General features: G+C 41.7%; 1 protein-coding gene across 1 annotated transcript in view; it reads right to left on the bottom strand.

Annotated features, from left to right (window-relative positions):
- Nucleotides 1-702: 702 nt before the first annotated feature.
- Nucleotides 703-24,124, bottom strand: part of Tbx15 (T-box transcription factor 15) — a 75,132-nt gene continuing 51,710 nt past the window's right edge. Inside the window, exons 8-9 of the mRNA XM_055628068.1 lie at nt 12,948-13,045; nt 703-1,487 (exon numbers count right to left, since the gene is read on the bottom strand). Coding sequence (XP_055484043.1) covers nt 703-1,487; nt 12,948-13,045 — 883 coding nt within the window. The remainder of the gene's footprint in view (nt 1,488-12,947; nt 13,046-24,124) is intronic.

Here is a 24,124-nt window from a genome sequence, read left to right as displayed (position 1 = left end):
AGTCCGGTTGTACCATTGACGTCTTTCCACCTCTCTGAATGAGGAGAGGTTCTAGGTACGCGGTTCATTCCAGAAACATGGCAAGCTGCAAGGGAAAAATGCTACTGACTAATGATGGCCCAATCCATCTAGGATTGTACCAAGACACCATTTTGGTGAAAGCACCCATTCTGGGGCTCCCTTCACAGAGTTCACCCAGTGCAGGGTCAGTGTGTAGGATGTTGTGTTTGTATTACTTTGTGTACTCACATGTGTATGCGAATATATGCATGTAAGTTTGTATGGGGATGTGTGTTTGTGTATGTGTATCTGTGTGCATGTGTGTGTGTGTTTGTGTGTGTGTGTGTGTGTGTAACTTTTCTTGGCTGCTGAATGTTAGCATTTCCTTCAACATTATTAAAAAATGACTATTCAGTCTCTTCAAGGGCACTCTGTCATACACAATGCTTTTATAAAACTAAGATTTCAGATGTCAAAAGAATGACCACTGTATTATGGATGCTGTGCTCCAAGGATCCTTCAGTGGTATATTGCTGTTCTCTGTTTTCCTTATCCAGAAAAATACAAAAACGAAAACAAAAAACCAAAACCAAACGCATAATTCCTATTTTCCCAAGGCACGGGGCTCCCAAAGAGGAAGATCCACCCACAGAGATTCTGGAGTCTTGACTGCCATCACCTCCGTGGTGTCTGGACTGCTCTTTAAACCATGTGCACCGACATCTGGGAGGAGGAGCCTGGGACCGCCCCGTACTGTCGGCCATCGCAGGTGTTGGCAGCCTGCTGATTATTAGCCGATGGGCTGATCATGTGCATACTGTGCTCCATCCCTGTGGGCAGGTACTGCCTCTCTCCAAAGGCCCCATTGGAAGGAGAAGAACAGAGTAAAGTGCTCTGAGGTGCGCTCAGTTTTTCTGGGCTTGCAGCTAACCTGGGAGAAGTGGGGAAGTTGTACCCGTACAGATTGTAGGGGTTATGAAGGGAGAAGGCATTGTAGGAGCTCTGCTGCATGTGACTGCCACCAAACATGTGTGGTGACGAAGAGCTGGAGGCCGCATTGCCTGCCTGCATGACATACTGGAACTGTGAAGTGGGGAAGGACCCCAGCTGGCCACCGTAGGCTTCCATCTTGCTGTTGCTGGGCAACGAGGGAGGCGTTGGTATTCCTGAGATCAGTGATGGAGTCCTCTGGGGCATGAAGGTTTCGGAGGGCTGAGCGGCTGACGCTGTGCCACTCTGGAGCCTGTTGTAGCCACTGTCACTCAGCCCAGGGTAGCTCTGTAAGGCGGCCATGTTGCTTCGGGCACATGGCGGATAATCAGAGAGGTTTAGATTACACAGCTGGCTTTCTCGACAGCCCACATTGAAAGTATTGGGGGCCAAATGAAATGTTGGAGGAGAACAAGATGGAGATAAGAGATGAGAAGAAGCTGAAGGAGATGGTGTCCCGGTGCTGGAGGTGGTTGGGGAAGTACCTGTACTGCCCCCTGAAAAATAAAAACATAAATTCCATTGATTAAGATGAGTTCATCTAGGCCAAATTTTTGAAGTTCTTACAGATCAGTTCCTTCCTTTTACATCAGAAGATGATGTCACAGTTTAAGCATACATTACAAAGGATGACATGACACCAGTAGTCTTTGCATTATTTTTTTTTTCTGGAATAGGCTTAATCATAATGTTAAAAAATCAGAACAAACCGCTCTTGGTCTTATTTTTTTATAAATGCTCACCATCAAAGTCACTTCCTAATAAGACTTTTAGTGATCAGCAGTAGAAGCCACTAGCTCATTTTCTCATCTCATCGCCTGTTCAGGACAAATGTGTAATGTATATTTTATCCAGTGACTGCTTCCTGTATTGCAATCTTCAGTAGAATACCCTAAGTAGGACACTAACCTCATGGGGGTGGCTCATTGTACCAAGCCAGGACTGAGGACTGAGAAGGCATGACAAAAAGGCCTAGGTGGTAGAACCTGGGATATTACATTGGAGGTCTGTTATATCAAACACACCCGATAAGCATAATTATAAGATGTAGGCTGAAGTGAATCAAGACTAACTTGAAACAAAATGGTCCTAAGAGTCTATTGACCTTTTACAGGAGGCCTCCAAGTCTGAGAGACTGGAATAAGAATTTAACTTGGAGCACTGAAGTGTGGGTATATATAAACCCAAAATAGCCATAAACTAACCTGAGTGATAGTGGAATGGATTCTGTCCTCAGCTCCGTACACTAACCCTATAGCCCTTTTACCTCCTTTGCCCTCCAGAGCTTTCAGGTTCTTCGTCAGAGGTAAGGAATCCAGTAGGATCAATGGTCCTGAAGCTGAAAAGTCTTGCCATTTGAAAACGCTGCTATTCCAGGATTCAACCTCAAACCAACTACTAGAGAGTTTCTGGCTATGAGAATTCTGTGTCAGCATTATTCAAAGCTCCTCTAGTGGGAACCCAGGGCTGAAAACTAGTGATGAAATATGAGTTTCTATTTCACAGTACCCAGACCAGTGACTCGGAAACTTGAGGACATGTGTGTGTAAGCTGGGGGGCCTATGAAAACAAATTGCTGATTCCATCTGACTGCTGAATCTGTATATGGGGCAGAACTTGAGGGTGAACATTTGAGGCACAGAGGCTGCACTCTTCTATAGAGGACCTCCAAAATCCTACTTCCAAATGATCCTGAATCTGTGTTGCAAAGGGTTAATCATCAAACATGTAGCTGGAAGGCTGGGTGAATGGTTGGGGCTCCAATGAGCTAAGAATCAATTCCATCTTTGCTCCAAATAGTAAAACCAAAAGTGACTTTCGTATGAACTGTGGTTTTGGGGGGCAGGAAGCGTCTACTCCCTGATTCTCCCAGTGGACTTCAGAAGCAATAAGTGCTTGGTATAACTGAGCCTTCATTGAATTCTAGAATATTCAGTTGCTTTGCCCTCTCTAGAACCCATCTTGATAGAATTCCCTTCCATGCACCACTATAGCTCTTCTCCTAATGGTTGGTAATCATGGGTTTTCAGTGGAAAACACATCTTTGGTTACTGATAATTTTTGTTGAGCCTCTAAGAGACGAAGCATCATTAGGAAGTAAGGATTTTTTTTTTTCAGGTAGAAAATAACAGGGATAAGTTTTGTTTTGTTTTAATCCATGAAGAATACTGGGTGCAGTCCAGCGATATTGGGAAATTATACTGTTGTAGAAAAGGAGGAGAGGGTAGACAAAATAGAAAACCTCAGTCTAGATCCACAGGCAAAGTAGTAGTGGTGATGGTAAAAGTAAAGATTTGGCTTTGTTAATACTTTGTTCAGAGTTAATTTTTTATAGCTCAACTAATATCATTTCTAATATCATGGTAAGAGGAACTTTCCCCAATGAAAGTTCATATTCAATTGGAATTCGAGACAATCCAATCAGCTACTAATATCAGAAAATTTTCTCTTCATAACAAATTCTATAAGAGAACTAAAAAGGTTTTTGTTTGACAGTCTGAAATGGCTGACGACAAAAACCACCAGCAGCTGGTGGTGGTAAGAGGAGCTTTCTTTGTTTACAGCCACACACTGTGGAATCTACTGCTGAATTCTCTGCAGCTGTGGAAGGAAGGTCTTGGACCAATAAGCCTCAGTTTCCCTTGTTTTCATACTGGGGCTATGCCTGAGAATTAAAGGAAGTGTGAAGAATCAACTCTAAGGACTTTTCAAGGAATCATTTTAATATAATGAGGGAGTTCTGGAAGGGAAGATTCCAGAAGCAGAAGTGAACCATCTTATGCTTCCTGATGTGGCAAAGCTTCGTGGCCTCCTCTCTCTCTACATCCTACAGGAAGCTCAGAGATTTATTTTCTTCTCTTTGAAGCATCCTATGTGTTTTCTTGCTTTTCCAACCTAAATGCCATGAACTTTACTGCAGTGAGTGCTGTGCCACAAATGGAGAAACTTGACTCCAGCTGTAAAAAGATTCGTGTTTTACGAGATATGAATATAGTCTCCTGTCTTTGAAAGCTAGTCCTGCTCTCCCTTGTCTGGTGTTTATGTGGCCCTGAAGGAGACCACCTGTTCCACACACTGTCCTATCGTGTTATATAGGTAAGCTCCATCAGGCGCTGGCCTAGCCCTGCAGCCGGAAGTGCATGATGGAGCAGATGACTTTCTACATCTCTAAATGGTTTTCTCAGATGGCCCAAGATGGAACGAATGGTACTGATTTAAGGCCTCAATTGGTTTCACTAAAAAGAGAGAGAGAGAAGAAGAAGAAGAAGGGAACTGTTAACAAGTTACAGGGGGTTCTGCTGAGCAGATGAGAGGCACATGTTAAAAAGTTTGTAGTCAGCTTGCTTTGGCTTTTAAATGATATTCACTGGAAATGAGACTTGGTGGCCTGCTGAGCTTTGGGGGGTAGGAACCTCCATATGAGCTAGTGTTTGAAGGAGAGAACAAGCCCGTCCAAAGGAGGGTCACTCTGCTTCCATCCGCTTTGAAGAAATATTGTTAAGCACTTAAAGTACTCAATACAGACAGTAACTAGTTCTCAAAGTCCACATAGAGAGAGAGAGGACTGTAGAATTCATTCTGCAGAAAAGCTAACTGAGATGGCGAGAAGTCTTTATTCTCTTATGATCTAATAGCTTGTCAAATGTTAAACAAGATTGGGAGGGCCAGCCAAGTGCTAAATAAGCTTAAAGAGGCAGCCCACCCTCCCTGTGCATTTCAACACTTGACTAAGCAGACACCTCTCATGACAAAATCACCAGAGCAGTGTGGGAAGCCAGGCTGGGCTGATCAGGGCTGCCACTCAAAGTCGCTTGCCTGCCTTCCTGTCTACCACCATGTCCCTTTTGTTCACCCCCATCTCCTTTGTCCATGCAAGGTCATGTTCTCTGAGCATCTTGATTTAAATTTGCTTAATGGATAGATGACGTGGACTGTAAACCCGAACAAGCCTGGTTCCAGTCCCTGCTACCTTACAATGGGACCTTAGTAAATTAGCCTCTCTGAGCATTGGGCTCCATAGTTACGTAAGTGGGGTTTTTAATGTCTACCTTTCAGGAGATGTCATGGAAATTACAAAGTGATCATGCTTTAGCATATAGGCATAAAACATGCTCTTACCTGAGAGAAGGAGTAGAGAATGGAAAAAGAAACCTTGAAGAATATATACTCCAATGGATATGGCTCACAAGTGCTACCTCCTGTCCAGGGAGAGCAGGGCATCTTGGCCTCTATCCACATTAATGAGCTTGATGTCACAAGATGTATGTGCCATATTGTTTCAGGCCAAAAGAACCTCCAGGGTGTGGATGATGGGAGACAGAGCTAATTGGCAGCTCTGGGCCCACCTGAGCTGTGTTTGCAGAGGTACTCTAGTTCCTCTGTCCTTCCTCCCTACCCAGTGAGTCCCTAAGGAAATGAGCTGTGTTCCATGGCTTTTTTTCTTCTCAAATCAAGCAAAGCAGAAGTGATAGGAATCAAGTGAGTACACTGGAGCCTTCCCCCTTGTCCAAAGATCCTAGCCCCCTTTCGAGGGGAGATTAAAGCTTAATGCCATTAACAACTTCATAATCTCCTCTCCAGTAATCCACAATTAATCCTTACCACCCCAGCTCCCTACATCCTATTCTCGCTCAGGGACTAAAGTGAGGAGAGGCACACATGAAAATGCATATCCAACATTAACTTGTGCCAATATTCAAGGCTAAGAGCCAAAGCAACCAGGAATGCATATTTAGCAGGGATCCCATATGAGGACAATAACCTAGAATACACTTGTGTACCATGAAGACAAGTTAAATGTGTCCGTGAAAATCCTGAATACCAAACCTGCTGACTTTTGCATCTTTAAATTGATCACTTCCAGATTGTCATGCAGGGGTTTTCACAGGCAGTTTCCCTTTGAGCTTATTGCATTGTGCTACACCCACCCACACACAGACAGATACACAGACACACACACACACACACACACACACACACACACACACACACAATCATACCGAAAACCAGTAAGATAAAACCTCATCTGAATGAGTAAGGAATAAGTCTCCATGTAATTGCTTGTGCTACTAGACTCTTCTCTTTATAATTTGGTGGCTTCTGTCCCTGAACAGTGCTGATCCGCAGTGTGTTCAGACATGTAAGAGGTAAAACATCAGCAGACCATGAACATCCCAGTGAAGAAGCCCATAAGTCATAAAATTTAACAAGCGTGGCAACTGAGAAATTATCCTCCACTGCATTGAGAACCTTTCTCATGATGCCAATGTGAGAGCATCATGATCCTAATGGGAAATGTACTGTTCTCATTGTAGAAAGATGGAAACCTGGTTCATTCTTTTCCATCAAATGTAAAGCCCTGCATAGCTCCAAATTTACTCTCCTTCAAACTGCCTCATCCAATCACTGTGCGCTGTACCTGGTCCTATTTTGCTCTTAGGCATACCACACCCATTTCTTGGGCCTCCTGACTTGTTTTTGGTGCTTTTTCAGCCTTCCTTGCTGCCACAGGCATCTGTTATTACTGTCATTTAATCTGTTTCTCCTAGGGAAAACAGTGTTCCCACTGGAAACCGGGCTTTCTACCATGTTCACACTTCACCTCCAGGAAAGGCATATATATGTACCTGGCCTGGGAAAGCAAGGCATCATATTTCTTCCACTACTGTAGTAATTGGTGCTGAGGGAACCCAAATAGAATATTTGCTAAAAGCCCTTGCTCAGAGACACTTGCATTTTCCCCTTAGAGATGAAGCAAAGGGTCTAAGGCCAAGGGTGCTTTCTAAGCTACCACAGGGGACAAGGGAGAATGAAATCACCTTGGAGGAAAACGAGTGTAAAGAAAAGGGGCATGTTCTAGCCAGAGTGTTCTTGCTTAAGCCCCTCACTTAGAATTTGTCTAAAGAAGCTATTTAATCTTTTCTGTTTTATAAGCCAACGAGTTACTCTTTTAGTTTGCTATTTTGTTTGGGTTGTTTTTTCTATTTAAATAAATATTCTAATTGATATGCATCTGTGATTCTACAAGCTTTTTGACTATAAATCTAAAGATCTGAGAATATTAGGATAACTCTGGAGAAGAAAGACATAGAAATGAAAGTGGAAGAGATGGACTATGGACCCTTTGTCAGATGGAGGGTGTGGCTGAAGCCCTTGACTATCAGTAATAGGGCAGTGGAATTGTTTGGACAGATGCCTGACAGATACTTGGCTTTGCTAGAAGATGAGTTACCTGCCTTAAGTTCAAATGCACAGTCTTAAGTGGTGAAGCAAATCTGCTCTTCCCTGGTTCTCCTTAATAAGATCAAATTAAACAATTGGATACAAATGCAGGAGGTTTTCAAAAAGATGATTTTTCATATAGGCACATTTATACCAAGTAAGGAATGCAGTGTGGAGATCAGAAAAAGAGCTGCCGTTTAAAAGAATAAAAATGTCCAAGAGTTGCCAAGATGATTCAGCAGATAAAGGCACTTGCCACCAAGACTGATGACCTTGACCTGTGATCAAAATATATAAAAATTTTAAAAAACAAACAAATATTCAAAACTTAATAATTCTTCTGTTTAGTGTTTAGAAATACAGAGTACATTAACATTTTCTCTGGTCTCCCTACAGTGCCGTGAGACACCTGGACTTTACTCCTATCTTACTATTAATCAGCTTTCCACCACCCTTTCTTTTATCGACTAATTGTGAGTTATTATTATTTCTGCTTTCACTAATCTCCCTTCCCTTCAAATTTAAGCATAAAGTTAGGGAATCTTTGGCAAGCACATTAACAGTAGTCCCTAGTATAGCACCTACAAGAGTCCATATGCTGCTAGTTCAATCCCTATTTGAGTTTCAAATGTGAGTTGGAGATCATGCCTGGACCCAGGAATTTAATCATAAGAAAGAAGGTGCTGAGAAAAAGGTCAGTGAAAGATATTCAACAAAGAATGAAGCAAGCAGAGTATGGATAACCTAGAAGGCTAAAGCCAATGTGAATAGTGGAGAAAATTCTCCCACGGAAGTGCTACTTGAGCTGAGATTTTTAAACTGATGTTATGCTAAGAAAGCAAGTGAGTAAAAAACAAGCCCTCTTGGCAGGGAAACAGCTAAAACAGGAAAGAGTGCAGCCTGTCTGAGGAAAGGAAAGCAGGAACAATGGTGGAGGGTAGAGGGAGGTGGGGACAGGCTGAAGGAAAACCCTGGAGCAGCATTCTTAAGTACTCAGTAAATCCTAGGCCATTCTGTACATAGTTTCCCTTAAGAAACCAGTTTCTCTAATCCTCATCACTACCATCTCTGTTTTAGAGGTCTAGTGACCTGTGTTAAGGGAACAAAAGTAAACTGTGGCCACTAAAGAATTTTAAGCAAGTTAGGGCAGAGGGCTGTTGTGAGTAGACACGTATTTCGAAACACCGACTGACCAGAACCATGTGCAGAATGTCTTGGAGTAGGATACAGAGGCTCTGGAGGAAACCATAATTGTCCAGGTGACACGTGATGATGCGTCAGTGGATGGCAAGGGAGACCAGAGACGTGAACAGATGCAAGTACCTTAGCGACTGGCTGTGAGGATGGGGCCAGGGAAACACCCGGATGACAAGTCGACGTGGGTCCTTCTCTCAGGAGAGGGTCTCAGGGCAGTTTTGAACACATTAACCTTACATGACTTTAGGGCAGAGGTTCTCAACCTATGGGTCCCGACCCCTATGGAGGTCAAATGATGCTTTCACAGGGGTCGCCTAAGACCATCAAAAAACACAGATATTTACTTTACAATTCCTAACAGTAGAAAAATTAGTTATGAAGTACCAATGAAAATAACTTTACGGTGAGGGTCACCACAACATGAGGAGCTGTGTTAAAGGACCACAGCATTAGGAAGGTTGAGAGCCACTGCCGTAAGGGATAAATGTATAATCGCTTATCTAGTATAGGCTGAGTATCTGTGATCTGAGACTCTTGGGACCAGAAATATTCTGAATTTGAAGATTTTGTTTTCAGATTTTTAGAATACACACACACACACACCACACACACACATACATATATATCTGAGACATTGCAGGGGAAAAAAAAACCCTAATATTAAACCATGAAATCCATGTTTTCATTCTATGTATAACTATACACATAACCTAAAAGTAATCGTATGCAATATTTTTAATAATTCTGTGCAAGGGGATCTGCACCATTCTTCCACTCAGAGGCATCTGTGTAAATTAGCTTTCCCTGAATTACTGCAGTGACTTCACAGTTCAAAAATTAATGTTCACTGAAATTTTTATACTCTGTCTTTGATTCTGTGTATATGTAGGGGTAGGGTATGAGCTCATGTGAGTTTGAATGCTCATAGAATGAGAAGATTCAGGTCTCCCAGAATTAGAGCCGTACACAGTTGTGGGCCACGTGGTGCTGGGCTGGAAACCAGGCTCAGGTCCTCTGCAGGAGCAGTACATGCTCTTATCTGAGCCATCCCTCCAGCCCCTCAGTATTTTACTACTATGGTGTATTAAGTATATAATCTCTCTCACTGGCCAACGTCTACCTACTACCAAGCAAATGAATGAAAATCCAGTCACCAACAGTGACCATCATTCTAATGCTTTAATTGCCTGACCAAAGCAGGAACATCCAACGGTGTTGAAATCTGCAATGATGCCTGCTAGCTTTGAGCAGGAGGGAGGCCTCTGAAATGCCAGGTCCATGTTTCCACAGAGGGAGACAAAATATGAACTCTGGTACAACTGGAATCATTCCTTTCAGCACAACAGCTCTCAAATCGCTTGGATCATCATTCATAAATGTTCAGTTTTATCATACAAATATCTCTACTGTCTGTGTGGGGAAACTGAGGCAGAAATTTTATTGAAAACATCCATCAGAGAATGACAGGGCAGCATATTTGAGCTATAACAGACCTGGATTCTTAGTTTTCTGACTATATTGCGTTAGTTGCCTTTCATACATGTGATAGTCAATCTTGGCTGTCAAATTGATTAGACTGAAATGCATTTAGATTAGTAGTGCACATTTTCAGGCATCTGTGAGCTTGTTTCCCAGGACAATTAGGTCATGCTGTTTTGACCAACTCAGTTATTTAAACTATGGATAGATTCAAAATCTGAAGGGACTACTAAGATGTGGTAGGACCAGAGAAGAATGAGAAAGAAATGCTGGTTTGCTTACTCTAACAGAGGTCAGGTCAAGAGTTATTGCCATGTTCAAAGTACTTAATCATTAGGAAATAAAATAATAATAGCTCCCATTCACATTCTTTTTTTTTTTTTCATTGTGGCTCAAAGTTTATTTTCATTCTTCAGTATATTAAGCATGTTTTATTTTATTTTATTTTTTATTATTAGTTACATTTTATTAACTCTGTATCCCAGCTGTATCTGCTCCCTCATTCCCTCCCAAACCCTCCCTCCCTCCCTCATCTCCTCCCTGCCCCTTTCCAAGTCCACTGATTGGGGAAGGCCTCCTCCCCTTTCATCTGATCCTGTTTTTATCAGGTATCTTCAGAACTGGCTACAAAGTCCTTTCTCTGATTCACAGACATTCTTGTGCAAAGGGAGTAAGAGATCAAGGTCACAATAACAGTGACCATAAAGGCATGACAGCTATTTACCCTGTACTGAGAGCTTATCAGGATTTTAAATACTAAAATGTATTGTAAATATATTTACAAGAATATATTATGCTCTTTGATAGCATGCAGGAAGAAAAACTGAGTGGCAAAAAGGCTGAGAAATTCATGAAGGTCCCAACACTAAGAGGTAATGATAAGAACCTGATTCAAAATGCCTTACCTGAATCTGTTTTTTTTTTGCCAGTACTAGGGACTGAAGCTAACTCCTCAAGCACACTGTGGAAATGCTCCACAAAATTAATTAAATCCCTAGCCCCCTTTTCACTTGTGCACATGCGGGTGTGTGTGTGTGAGAGAGAGAGAGAGAGAGAGAAAGACAGAGACAGACATAAGGGTTAACTTTTGTCAGCTTAACACAAACTCAAGTCACCTGGGAAGAGAGAACCTCAGTTGAAGAACTGCATCCATCAGATTGCCCTGTGGGCACACTGTGGGGTATTTTTCTTATTAATGAATAATGTGCTCAGTGTTTCCTCTGGCCAGGTAGTCCTGAATTGTGTAAGAAGGAAAACTGAACCTGAGCCTCTGTGTGAGCCAGTAACCAATGCTGATGGTGTCTACCTCAGTTCCCGCCTCCGGGTTCCTACCTCAAGTTACTTCCTGCCTTGGCTTCCTTTCATGATGGACTGTAGCCTGTCAGCAAATAAGCCCTTTCCTCTCCAATTTTGTTTTAAAAGCAAAACGGGAGAGACAGGGTCTCAGTAAGTTTTAAACTTGGCCTTGAACTTGCTGTGGTAACTCAGACAGGTTTTCTCTTTGTGATCCTCCTGCCCCAGCCTTTCAAGCAGCTGTACCAGGAAGCTCCACACACTTTAATTATGTCCATCTTTAAAACTCAAAATATTTCAGCAGTGTTGGCCACAGACCAAAACTAGTTTCCAAAACATTAACTGCTCCCCTGAGAAGGGTATGCAGTATCAGATATTATAGAGTCCTAGAACAGCTTCCCAAACAACTAGAAATGTAAAAATTTAGGCTTCTGTCAATGCTAAGTAATGGAATGGAATAAACTCAGTCTGAACATTATGCCCACTGTCACTTTGGGAAGAGGAAGAAGATTGGAGAAGAAAACAAATCATTCCGTACTCTGGGAAATTTTGACTCAAGAAACCAGCGGGGGACAGGCACGCATTTGACCAGACCAACAGTATGAGTTGAAATACTGTGATCCTTCTGTATGCCTCACCAAAGTTTTTCAACTGAGCTACAAGAAAAGGAAGATTAGGAATTTGATTAAAAAAAATCACGAAAAAAAAGTTGGGCAAAGTCCACTTAACTCACCAATATGACAGGGCTGCTGTTTCAAACAGGAAAATGGAAGGGGGGGAAGCTAGCTTATATGTAGTAAAGCTCTGGTGGACTTGAAGCAGCCCCTTCTCAATGTGAGACCTCATTTTATTCAGCTAAGAACTGGAGTTTTTGTCACTAAGAAAGAACTAGAAAAAGTAAATGGATGAGGTTCCCATGTGGAGTAAATGGAGATACTGTGATGGTCTCTTCAAATAGCAAAGGCCTCTGTGAGTGCTTCGCAGAGGTCACAAGAATTCAACTGGAAATCATTATCACAGATAAATAAGCTTGGGCTGCTGATGTAGTTCACAGCAGAACACTTGCCTAGCACACACAAGACCCTAGTTAGATTCTTAGTACCACAGAGAAGGAGGAAGGGAAGGACAGAGGAAAGGGAGGAAAGGAGAAAGGAAGGAAGGAAGGGACAGAGAGAGGACAGATGGATTCATGGTGGTTTAAATGAGAAATGTTTCCCACAGACTCATATGTTTTAACAGATTGTCCCCAGTTGGTGACAATGTTTGGAGAGGTTGTGGAACATTCAAGGGGTAAAGCTTTGGTGGGAGGCAAACATCACCGGAAGCAGGCTTTGAAGGTTTATAGCCTCACCCCTCTGCCTGCCCTGCTTCTTGTGTGTGGATGAGATATGATCTTCCACTTCTTGATCCTGCCATGCCTTCTCTGCTCTTATGTACTCCAGCCCTCCTAGAACCATAAGCCAAAATAAACTCTTTTCTTCCTGAGTTTCATTTGATGGTGGTATGTTATCAACAGCAAAGTAAAGGAACTATCACAGAAATCTGTGGTTTTAGGAAAGAATTCTGAATGCAAGTCACATGCTGAGTCTGAATCCAGCTCCTTTGCAGAACTGGTGGTGCTTTTATCATTCATTGAGCTACAAGTGGCCTTTGTCCCCAGAGAAGCGGTATAACCCCTATGTTGGCTTAGGGTCCCTGTGCCATGCGCAGTTCAGCTTCCCCATCCCCTGCGGTATGCAGAGCAGAGGACTCACCCAAAGCTTTACCTTGCTGCTTTTGCATGGTAGTGAAGTCCTCAAAGGTCAGTGTGCGCACGGGAGGTCTCCAGAATGCGTAAGTCTCCATGATGGCTTCAAGTCCAGTTCTGGAATAAGAACAGCCAGAAAATCAGCTTGGAATTAATCGCAAAATGTCAGGAGTTGTCTGATCAGTGGCATACTACAGGCACTGAGAGAAGTTAGCCTGGGAAACTGTAAAGTCCAGGTGCTGTTACACTGCTGGAGGAAGAACAGAGGAAACTAATTCAGATCACTCACAAGAAAGGCCTTAACCATGATAAAAACTTAACTCTGGTTTTCCTTCCAAAGAGGCTCAATGGGCATAATAACAAAGTGTATTTAAGGTCAAGGCTATCGTGAGTACAGTTGAGTAAAGAGTAGCACCGACTGCTTCTCATGCTACCACCATTACCTCATAGCTGACACATCCTGTCCCAGAGCCAACTTCACATCCAGAGTGTGTGAAGGCTCAATGAAGCTGTCAAGCTGATGTGACTTCAAAGTTCTATTAAGCTAACAGGGGGTGGGGGGAGGCAACAGAAATAGGAGAAGAGCAAACAATACGCTCAAGATTTTATTGTAGCAAGAAATAGCTACCCAAAGGAAAAAAGGAAGCACACAACAGGCAAAAAGAGCAGACTGTACATCCAAATGCCTTATTTTCATTTGTAACCTAGCAATTGACCATTAAGAACCATGCAAATGGTGGGATCTAGAAAAGATCATTCTGAGTGAGGTATCCCAGGAGGAGAAAGACAAACATGGTGTATACTTGCTTATATAGATCTACAAGATATAATAAACATAATGAAGTCTATACATCTAAAGGAGATAAACAAGAAAGCAGACACGAGGTAGGATGAACAATCCTCACTTAGAAAGACAAATGAGATGTGCATAGGACATATGACAGTAGTCTACCACAGAAGGCATCTGAAAGACCCTACCAAGCAGCATTTCAAAATAGATACTAAGACCCATAACCAAACCTTCGGCAGAAGGGGAGTTAATATGACAGGGAAAGGATAGGATCCCCACAAGGACCAAATATATCTTGGCACAGGTGATTTTTTTGAAACTGTTTCTCCAACCAAGGACCATGTATGGATATAACCTAGAACCTTTACTCGGACGAAGCTCATGGTAGCTCAATAACCAATTGGTTTCCCATAGTAGGGGGAACAGGGACTGTCTCCGATAGGAACTCAATGGCAGGCTCTTTGACTCCCCACCCCCTAAGGGAGGAGCAGTTCTGCTAGGCCACAGAGGAGGACTTCACAGCCAGCCCTGAAGATATCTGATAAAACAGGGCCAGATGAAAGGGGAGGAGGTCCTCCCCGTCTGTGGACTTTGAAAGGGGCAGGGAGAAGCTGAGGGAGGGAGGGTGGGATTGGGAGGGAATAAGGGAGCAGGATACAGCTGGGATGCAGAGTTGATAAAATGTAAATAATAATAACAAACAATAAAAAAAGGAACCATAAACTGTCAGATCTTAGAAAGTATCTAATATTTCAAAATACATTCATTCACAGCTTCTGTTTAACTCGTGTTGTAGAAGCCGTAAACTGGACTACATCCACACTGTCTCTTTACTGTTCAACTACTTCCTTGTATGAAGTACTGAAATGATTGCCCAGGTGACTTCCTGGATGTTGCTGACGATATGCAACATCCTCAGAACAGAGTGTTGGTTTGGCACTCTGCTGAAAGCTTTGAGTAAAGCTTTTGTAGATTTACTTCAAAACTGTTTCTCCTATGTCGGGAAGGGGAAGGTCAGGGACCATGGGGGGAAATAGAAGAATGGGGAATCACGATGGAACCATATGTCTCTCTGTTGTGAAGTCACCACAAAGGACATGATGAGTCTCTTAGGAGCAGACAGGTCTTTCCTGCTGAAAGCAGTATGATCTTCTACCTGAGTAATGCTCTTGCCCAACTCTGTTACATGCCAAGAATAAAGTGGGGGGTTTTGTTCTAAGTGAGAAGCAATGCCACATTCCTATATCTGTCAACAATCCCCTGGGCATTCTTCTCAGATGAGCCATTGGCACACTGATGGTCTCTTAGTGTTGGAAAATTTGCTTTCTGAACAGGCTTTATTTGCACACTTTCTAAAGTCTTTCCTGGATCTTAGAGGCTTTAAATACTTTGATGCTGGCAAACCAAACTCTGTATTTTAAGAAGAGGTTCACAGGAGAGAGCACTGCATGGTGTTTATTAGCTGTTAATCTGTGAGAAGCAGGAATAGGTGGTATCTCTACCATTACTTTGGTCCTGAATACAGTTTGTGGAACTATTTGTGGATAGAAAGAGCTCAGGCAATTAAGGGAGTTCAGAATAATAAGGAGATAGGCAGATAAATCCATGCTGAGCCTTGGCAGAGAGAAGAAACAGATAGGCCCAGCTTAGATCTGACTGCCTTGTCCTGGAATGTGGGCAGCCCACCAGAACAGTCAAAGGATTCCCTTTAATGGCACAAAAGGCTCGCTGTTGATGACAAGGTTTTACTGTTCCACCTTCCAGTCCATCTTTTCCAGGGACAAATGTACATTATAAGGATAAAAGCTAACACAAGGACAAAGAACAATCCCTTCTCATTTCATAGTAAAGTGCTAGGGAACTATAAAGTTTCAACAGTAACATAGTATAATGGCAAAATACTATGTATTGAGTAGAAATAGATGTGGTTTCTTTTTCCATAATACTATTTTGAAATACTACGGTATGGTATACATTATTTTATAAGTAGTCAATTTTATACTATAAAATAATGACTATGCATCAACTATCAAATATAACTTCAAAACAGTGATGGAATCCTATATTTAAAATTTAGGAAGCTTCACAGATGTTGTGTACTCCATCATTTCTGGCATTTTTTTTCAATGGTTACCCAGCCTCTATGGAATCATTTCCTTGGGAAGGGGTCCTGAGTTTTATTAGGTCTGTTATTAAGCTACTTCTGACATTTGGCTGAAATTTCTAATGTAATTAATTTTCATCCTCTGGTGAAGTGATGACAGTCTCACACATTGCCCATGAAGCATCCTTCTTCCACAGCCTCCTCAAGGACACTTTCCTTAGCCTAAGACTACAGCATGCCACAGATAGACAAACTCATAGCCATCCAGGAGTTCATGTAACAGAGGGTTTCTCATGGCAAAGGCATAGGGAGAACATTTGTAACCATCCCACCAAAAATTAGTGGTAAAGAACATAACATTACTAATTGCACCTTTTTACTGAAGTATATCTTTCATGGATTTTTACCATATATAAAAAATATATAAATTAGCCTTTAATACGCATTCTCCTGTGTGAAATGATAGAAATCTCATTCATTTATATTATTTAGTCTTTTATGTATTCTGAATGTTTCTCTTTTTAGAAGAAAATAATCATATTTATTTGCTATGCCTTATATTTTATTTGTCTCAAACCTTGTCCAGTTTCACTGATTAGATCTAAGTAGTAGAAATCACTAGTACTGTATCTCAGAATTTAGAATAGGGCCATGGCATGATTTAACAGCCCCCCTCTTTCTACAGCTGGCTTGTATGTATTCAAGGGATCAGAGTCAATGTTTTTTCTTTTGTCCAAGTGCTTAGCACAATGCTTGCTGCACAGTGTGTCTCAATTTATATGCATTGAATAAATAAAAAAGTGTCACTATTTTATAACTCTAACAAGAGTCATTTTCTCATGTTGAGTTAATTAAGTAGAGGAACTATATCATAAGCTTTAGCTAGTATCTATTCTTTTTTCTAAGCTTGAATTTTTTTTTTTTTTTAATGGCAGAGAAACACTTAAAGAAATGCTCAACATCATTAGCCATCAGGGAAATGCAAATCGAAACAACATTGAGATTTCACCTTACACCCATCAGAATGGCCAAGATAAAAAACTCAAATGACAACACATGCTGGAGAGGTTGTGGAGAAAGGGGAACCCTCCTCCATTGCTGGTGGGAATGTAAACTGTTACAACCACTCCGGAAATCAATCTAGTGCTTTCTCAGACAACTAGGAATAGCGCTTCCTCAAGATCCAGCTATACCACTCCTAGGCATATATCCAAAAGAGGCTCAAGTGCACAATAAGGACATTTCCTCAACCATGTTCATAGCAGCTTTATTTGTAATAGCCAGAAGCTGGAAACAACCCAGATGCCCCTCAACAGAAGAATGGATTCAGAAATTGTGGTACATCTACACAATGGAATATTACTCAGCAATGAAAAACAAGGAAATCATGATATTTGCAGGTAAATGGTGGAATCTGGAAAGGATCATCCTGAGTGAGCTGTCCCAGAAGCAGAAAGACACATGCGGTATATAATCACTCATATAGACATATAATAGAGGATAAACCTACTAAAATCTGTACACCTAAAGAAACTAATCAAGACAGAGGACCCTGACTAAAATGCTCAATACCCATCCTGAAAGGCAAAGAAGATGGACATCAGAAGAAGAAGGAAACAAGTTAGGAACCTGCCACAAAGGGCCTCCGAAAGGCTCTGCCCTGCAGACTATCAAAGCAGATGCTGAGACTTATGGCCAACTGTTGGGCAAAGTGCATGGAATCTTATGAAAGAAGTGGGAAATAGTAAGATCTGGAGAGGACAGGAACTCCACAAGGAGAGCAACAGAACAAAAAAATTTGAACACAGGGATCTTTCCAGAGACTTAAACTCCAACTAAGTACCAGGCATGGAGATAACCTGGAACTCCTGCACAGATGTAGCCCATGGCAGTTCAGTGTCCAAGTGGATTCCAAAGTAATGGGAACAGGGACAGCCTCTGACATGAACTGATTGGCCTGCTCTTTGATCACCTCCCCCTGAGGGGGGAGCAGCATTACCAGGCCACGGAAGATGACAATGCAGCCACTCCTGATGAGATCAGATGGACTAGGATCAGAAGGAAGGAGAGGAAGACCTCCTCTATCAGCGGACTTGAGGATGGGCATGCATGGAAAAGGGGGAAGGAAGGTGGGATTAGGAGGGGAGGAAGGAGGGGTTTATGGGGGTGGATACAAGTGAATAAAGTGTAATTAATAAAAATTAAAATAAAAAATAAAAAAAAACCAGCTCAGTATAAAAATAAAATAAAATCTCTGAGGATAGAAAGGTTTCTCTAGTGCTAGAGATTGGGGACTTTTATTCTCTACCTGACTGGACTGTGCCTTTATTGGCCTAGGTATCAAGGAGGTTATAATTTCCCTCTGGCTTCTTTTGTCCTAGATTGAGAATTTCCGACCTTCCGTAGAGTGCTGAGTGCCCTAGCAGTGTCCAGGCATTTCTACACCTCGTGTTATATAAAAATGTTTGCCAACTACCCATTATGGTCTTCAGCTACTAGATGGCCACTCAAGGTGTATCTTGTGCTAACCATTGTTTATTTGTTTACTATTATCTTTCCCTAATTTTGTAAATTTTCTCTTCACAATTTACAAAATGGATTCATTGTTTCACGGATGCCAAGAGCTGCCTTGGGTAGTGTCTTGTTACCTCATTCCACCTGGTGGGCCTCTACAGGCTGAGGCACCGCAGAGGCCTTGTGTCATCTCTTGAGCTTCCAATCAAAAACAGTCAAACTGGCAATTGTTCCCTCTTACTGACTTTTTCTCATTAGTTCAGTGACAACAGAGGCCACATCTGAACCCCCTTTGTTCAGTCTTTTGGCTATAACTCCCTCTCTGCTTTCCAAGCTGCTTCTCTTTTGACTTGGCCAAGCCAAAAAATGTGCTGAAAGGGGGGAAGAGGAAGGAGGCAGAGCTAGCCAAAGAGCTCCTTTACAAACTGATGTTGCCTCAAGATCAACTGATGTGGAATTGTAACCAGATTGGAAAGAAATAAACTTCCAACTGCATTGAAACAAACAAACAACAACAACAACAAAAAACACCAAACAAACAAAAAAGAAACTTCTTCTGAATTTCAGCAAATATCAGACAAGTATAAAAACAAGTATTAAAATATATGTGTTACTATTTAGGTATCAATATGCACGCTTTTCACATTATCCTTCTCTTGAGATATGGAACTGCTTTTTCATCATCATCTGTTTATTTTTTCTTTAGCTCTAATTTTTTTTTTTTTTACTCAAGTGTAACTTCTCTCTGTACTGTGTGATGAGACTACTATGAACAAAGAGAGATATACAATATGCTGATATGGTCCTCTCTCAACAGAAGGAAGTCCATGGCTAAAAATATTCTAAGGTAGCAGAGATTTTAAAAACATAAAGAAGTATTCAGACAAGGGAAAAACTTAGGAGATATAAAGGCAAAAGGGACACAATTTTTACCCTGAAAGAGTTTCCTCTTCAATTAAAAAAGAAAATGGTATGAAAAGGACTAGTTTATGAACTATATGATACACTAGAGCTATGTAATAGATGTTATGAAGCATTGAGCAAGAAGTACTTAACATACCAGGGAAACGAAAGGAAGATTCCACAAAACGTCTAAGAGTGCCAATATTAAATGACACTCTCAGCAATCTTGCGTTCAGAACAAGAGGTAACTTTTGTAGCAGAGTCAACAGTACGTGCGACAGAGTCAACAGTAAGTCAACATATCTTCCCGTGTGGAAGCTCTGAGCACTTCACACTGAAGCTCTGTGTGAACAACGAGGATTTGTACAATTGGCACCCAGTTCAGATCTAATTAGCATATGTCCACATTCTTAATCTAGCCTGGCTCCCTTAAGGAAAGGTCAAACCTTCCACTACTTTGTGGAATCAGCTCCAACCTCCAGCTATTTAAGACCACAAATTAGAAGTCTACAAATTGTTTAAGGACAAACCCATCAAGTGAAATTTGGCTTCACAGGGTACAATTACATCTACACAATGAAGAAGCTGTTCTTAATGAGCCTCCTTCACTGGTATGGAAGAAAGAGAAATAGATGGAAATGTGTTTGAAATTGAATTCAAATTACTCATCACATGGTGGTCCCCATGTGTTCCTTTCCAACTGTCCTTCTTAGAGTTTGGATAAGTTGTAATGTCAGTTCCTGGGCATTTTCAATGTCTCATGAATAATTAAAAATTTTATCACTACTAAACAGGCTAACCAAAGCATTAAGTCCCTTTGCATTTGACTGGAATAATGTAGCTTTGGTGCTATGAAACGCACACAAGAGACAAGTGAGCATTCTAGTTAAGAGCTTAGATTCTAAAGATAGACTGTCTGGCTTCTAATTAAGGCAACTTTGGCTAAAGTATGTAACTTCTTCATGCCTAAGTCTCCATAGTTAGAGAATAGAGAAATCTCCATTATCTTACAGTAATTGTGACTTAATAAACACAGCTTGATTGAAAACAAAATTTATCAAGGCAAGTGAGAAAGTATCATGAAAGGTTGGTCATCATTGCTGTAACTCAAGCAAACGAAAGCAAATTCTGCTCAAGTTGCAACCTGCTCCAGTGGATACGGGCTTACTTCCCTGGAATTCATAGCTCTGTTAGTCCTCTGACTCTGGGTAAAATGTAGGAGTTCCATGTTACCTAGTTCCATTTCCCATTTTCTCATCAGAGAACCAAAAGCGTGTCCCTCAAGCCCCTGTAGGCCTCATTATCTTGCAGATTATTTCAGACTCCAATATACTGGCCATTAAAAAGACGTCACTGTGTTCAATGACACCATCCTTGGGAAGGAGCCATAGATAATAAAACAATTGCCAACATTCTCTGGCAAACATATATTGCCAAGAGGACAATGGTGGAAACGGTTCATGACAAGAGAGGGAGAACAAATAATAAGGCAGAGAAAAGTATTAAGTCCTGGCTAAAAGGGATGTGACAAACAGCCATGGCTTGGGTGAATATGAGAAATACAACTGCCAATAGAAGGAGGAGGATGCCAAAATCTAGTACAGGGCCAGCTACATTGAATGACAAATGCACCAGTCCCTGAGAAGAAGTCCAACACTGATTGCCTCCCTAGACCTACTGAATGACAGAAGTCAGCCATGCCAGGGATAACAAGAAAGTATGCAAAAATCTACAGAGGCTTGTAAAACTGCCAAGAAAGAGCAGGATGAGGTTGACTGGGAAACTGCAGCCAATAGCCCTAGAGGGGACAAATGAAAACACAGCAATTGAGCATGAGGGGGACACTTGGAATGTATTGACAGCTGAGAAAAAGCAAGTGGTCAGCTCACTGGCTCTGAGCTTGCTACTTGAGACTCATGAACTACAGGGAGCCAGAAGAGGTTGGAAGCATTATTTCAGCTACCCTGCCTGCTTTGCCCACAGAGGACAGTGAAGCCATTCTCTGGATGCTGTCAAAGACTAGATATGAGAATTCTGAAGCCAGTAGCTCAACATTCAGTTTCGCCATCAGCGTAAAAGGATGCACTGTGAGGGTACCTCAACTCTGAGGTAAAAATAAACAATCTGGCCCTCGGTTAACATATGAAATTATCATTACTGTTATTTTGGACTTATAATTTTAACAGCTAGAAGTAACCATAAGATCGAATTGTACCAAGTCACTGGTGTTTTGGCTTTTTAACCTTTAAACAGCTATTTCTTCTGCTTACCTAAACAGATGGATAAGGATGCAGGTAAGATTTGCATTAGTTGTCTCAGACAAAGAATGCTATTACCAGATGTCAGCTGGAGTAATCTACTAGTACCTTCCTCCCAAATCTCCAAGGAAAGTCATTTTAGAACTAAGCAAAAATGAACTGGACTGGCATTGATGTATAGCTGACTTCTATTTGTCTCTCCATAAATTGTTGACATTAACACTCCACTTTCTGCTGAGCTGTGGACCTGTACCAGGAGAGGGCTCCTGTCCCAAACTGGGGAAAGTGTTTCTTCATTCCATAGGCATGGCCTTGGAACAGTAGCTGCTAAGAGTAGGGTTTAGGGAAATCTTTATTCTCAAATACTGTTTCTACCACCACTAAAAGATTCTTCCCTTAGGTTAAGTAGTGACTTTGCTGAACACCCTTTTTCCAAAATACAAATCTATCCACTCCCATGATGCACCACCTATTATCCCCTGAAATATTATGTATATAGGAACAAGAATTACAAAAGACTTCCAACAGCCACACACACAGCAAACATATTACTAGCTCAGAACATTCTGAGAGCAAAAACAGACCCAGAATTTCTCCTGAACTTCATGTCTTTCTGCAGGTCCTACAAGAAAAAAAAAATCTGCTTTAAAACAAGACAACAACAAAACTGCTTTCATGTGTAAATCAGCCTCCATGACACCTGACTCCTCTCTGACTACTCAAGTTTCAAATTAATGTGCTCTGACTCAAGCCTCCAATGATGGACTCCATAGAGAAGAATATAACTTCCTGTATAACTCCAACTAAAGAAGGGTCAATCTACCTGAAACCTGACATGGGCTATCAACAGTAGCTTCTAAAGTGCCATGTCAGCTAGACATAGATGGAGAAAATCACGGGGGCTTGCAGTTGTCATAGATTCAGTGAACTGGCATTAAAGATCAAATGCAAGGTCAAAGGCAGAATGAAGGGTACCACAGGAAAGAAGCCAGCCTGTCACCATGTAATACTTTTAAGAAAACTTCATAGAACACTTCACTCCACAGACAGATCCTAATTTTAATCCTCTCTCTTTTTATGGATGTGTTTATTTCTGAGGAAGTCTCTGGGAATTCCATAAAATTCCTCAAGCACACTTGGGCTTTTTGTGAAGTCTTGGCAGCCACCTCTAAGAGACAAGGGTTTCACATTATATGTGGCTTGAGAGACCCACAGAGCTCTCTTTTCCTCCATTCCCTTGGATCCTCCTTCTGCAGGCAGCATCTGTGCAGTTGTTTCTCCCTCCAAATGAGCAACAAGAGTCCTTGAGGGAAGATGTCTCTCCCAAGGTTACTTCTGGACTCTGAAAAAGTGTCTCTTCCCTTCAGATTCATGATCCCTTTCTTGTCTTTGGTTCATGCTTACCAGTAGTGCAGTCACTCTCAAAGGCATAATTTCACTTCTTAGTTCATTACTAGGTTCCTTACTAGGACCTTGTAGAACCAAACCTCATTCTGCCTTCGCTCCACCTCTGGGAAATTCCTCGTTGTCTAAGACCTACAGATACGAAAACTTGTGGGTACCCTTCTTCAGGGATCTAGGAAGCACAGACATAACTGATCTCTAAGATATATCATATGATTTCTTGGATACATGTATCTAAGCAACAATTTGGTCAAATCAGAGTCTAACAGAAGCACACAAGCTCAGATTTGCATCCGAATTGCCCTTAGTATCAAAAAATCCCTTTTTCGTTCCTCTCCTTGGATATCTAAACTAGCTCATGGCTTCTAGTCTCCTTGATTTGCCAAGGGTTGGAATGAGCCTTTTTTATTTTATTTAATACTTTCTTATTATTTCTTTTTAATTTATCTCCCACTCAACAATGCTATTTCATAACTAGTGAACAATTTTCAGTTTATTCTGTACACCCGGCACAGTGAGGAAAGGGATGTCTGTTGAAAAACTGCAGTTCTGGATTCCTAACTCAATCAAGAGAAAGACACAGGAACCTAACACAGCAGAGAGTAAAACACAAAATTGTCTGGAGATTGTGGTACAAGTGTGGGGATGAATGAGAGGATATAGATTTCCCTAAAAGAAGTGACTCCCAACTCTAAAGGCCTCTTCTCAGCTAGAGTAACACCCATATCTTCCCAGGAGCCTACCCTGTAGCAGGCCTCCAGCTTGAAAAAGAGATGTCCCTCCCCAGTGTCCCTTCTTGTTCCCAGCCCTCTCACCTCTAACCCCCATTTTGCCCACATCTGATCTCCACCCTTGTTTCCCTCCCTGTTCCATCTCCTGCCCAGTTTCCTCTCTTCATCTGCTTCTGCTGTCTATTCTATTTCCCTCTGAGTGACATTCAGGGACCCTCCCTTGGGCCCTCCTTGTTACTTAGCTTCTTTGGGTCTGTGGACTGTAGAGTGGTTATCCTGTACTATAGCTCTAATATCCGCTTATTAGTACCATGTGTGTCTTCCTGGATCTGGGTTACCTAGCTGAGACTCCTGGCCAGTGAAGACTGAAGTGATTATCTCCTAGCCAGGCAGGGCTAGTGGAAGGATCAACAACCCCCCAACAAAACCTGTGAACCAAAAATTACCCTGCCTACAAGGTATAATGAGAGAACAAAGATAGAGGGAAAGTCC

The sequence above is a fragment of the Psammomys obesus genome, unplaced genomic scaffold, assembly GCF_907164565.1.
Source record: "Psammomys obesus unplaced genomic scaffold, mPsaObe1.curated_primary_1811, whole genome shotgun sequence".
In the NCBI taxonomy this organism is placed as follows: Eukaryota; Metazoa; Chordata; class Mammalia; order Rodentia; family Muridae; genus Psammomys; species Psammomys obesus.
The sequence above is the reverse complement of the archived record's forward strand: the minus strand, read 5'-3'. Positions and strand labels throughout refer to the sequence as shown.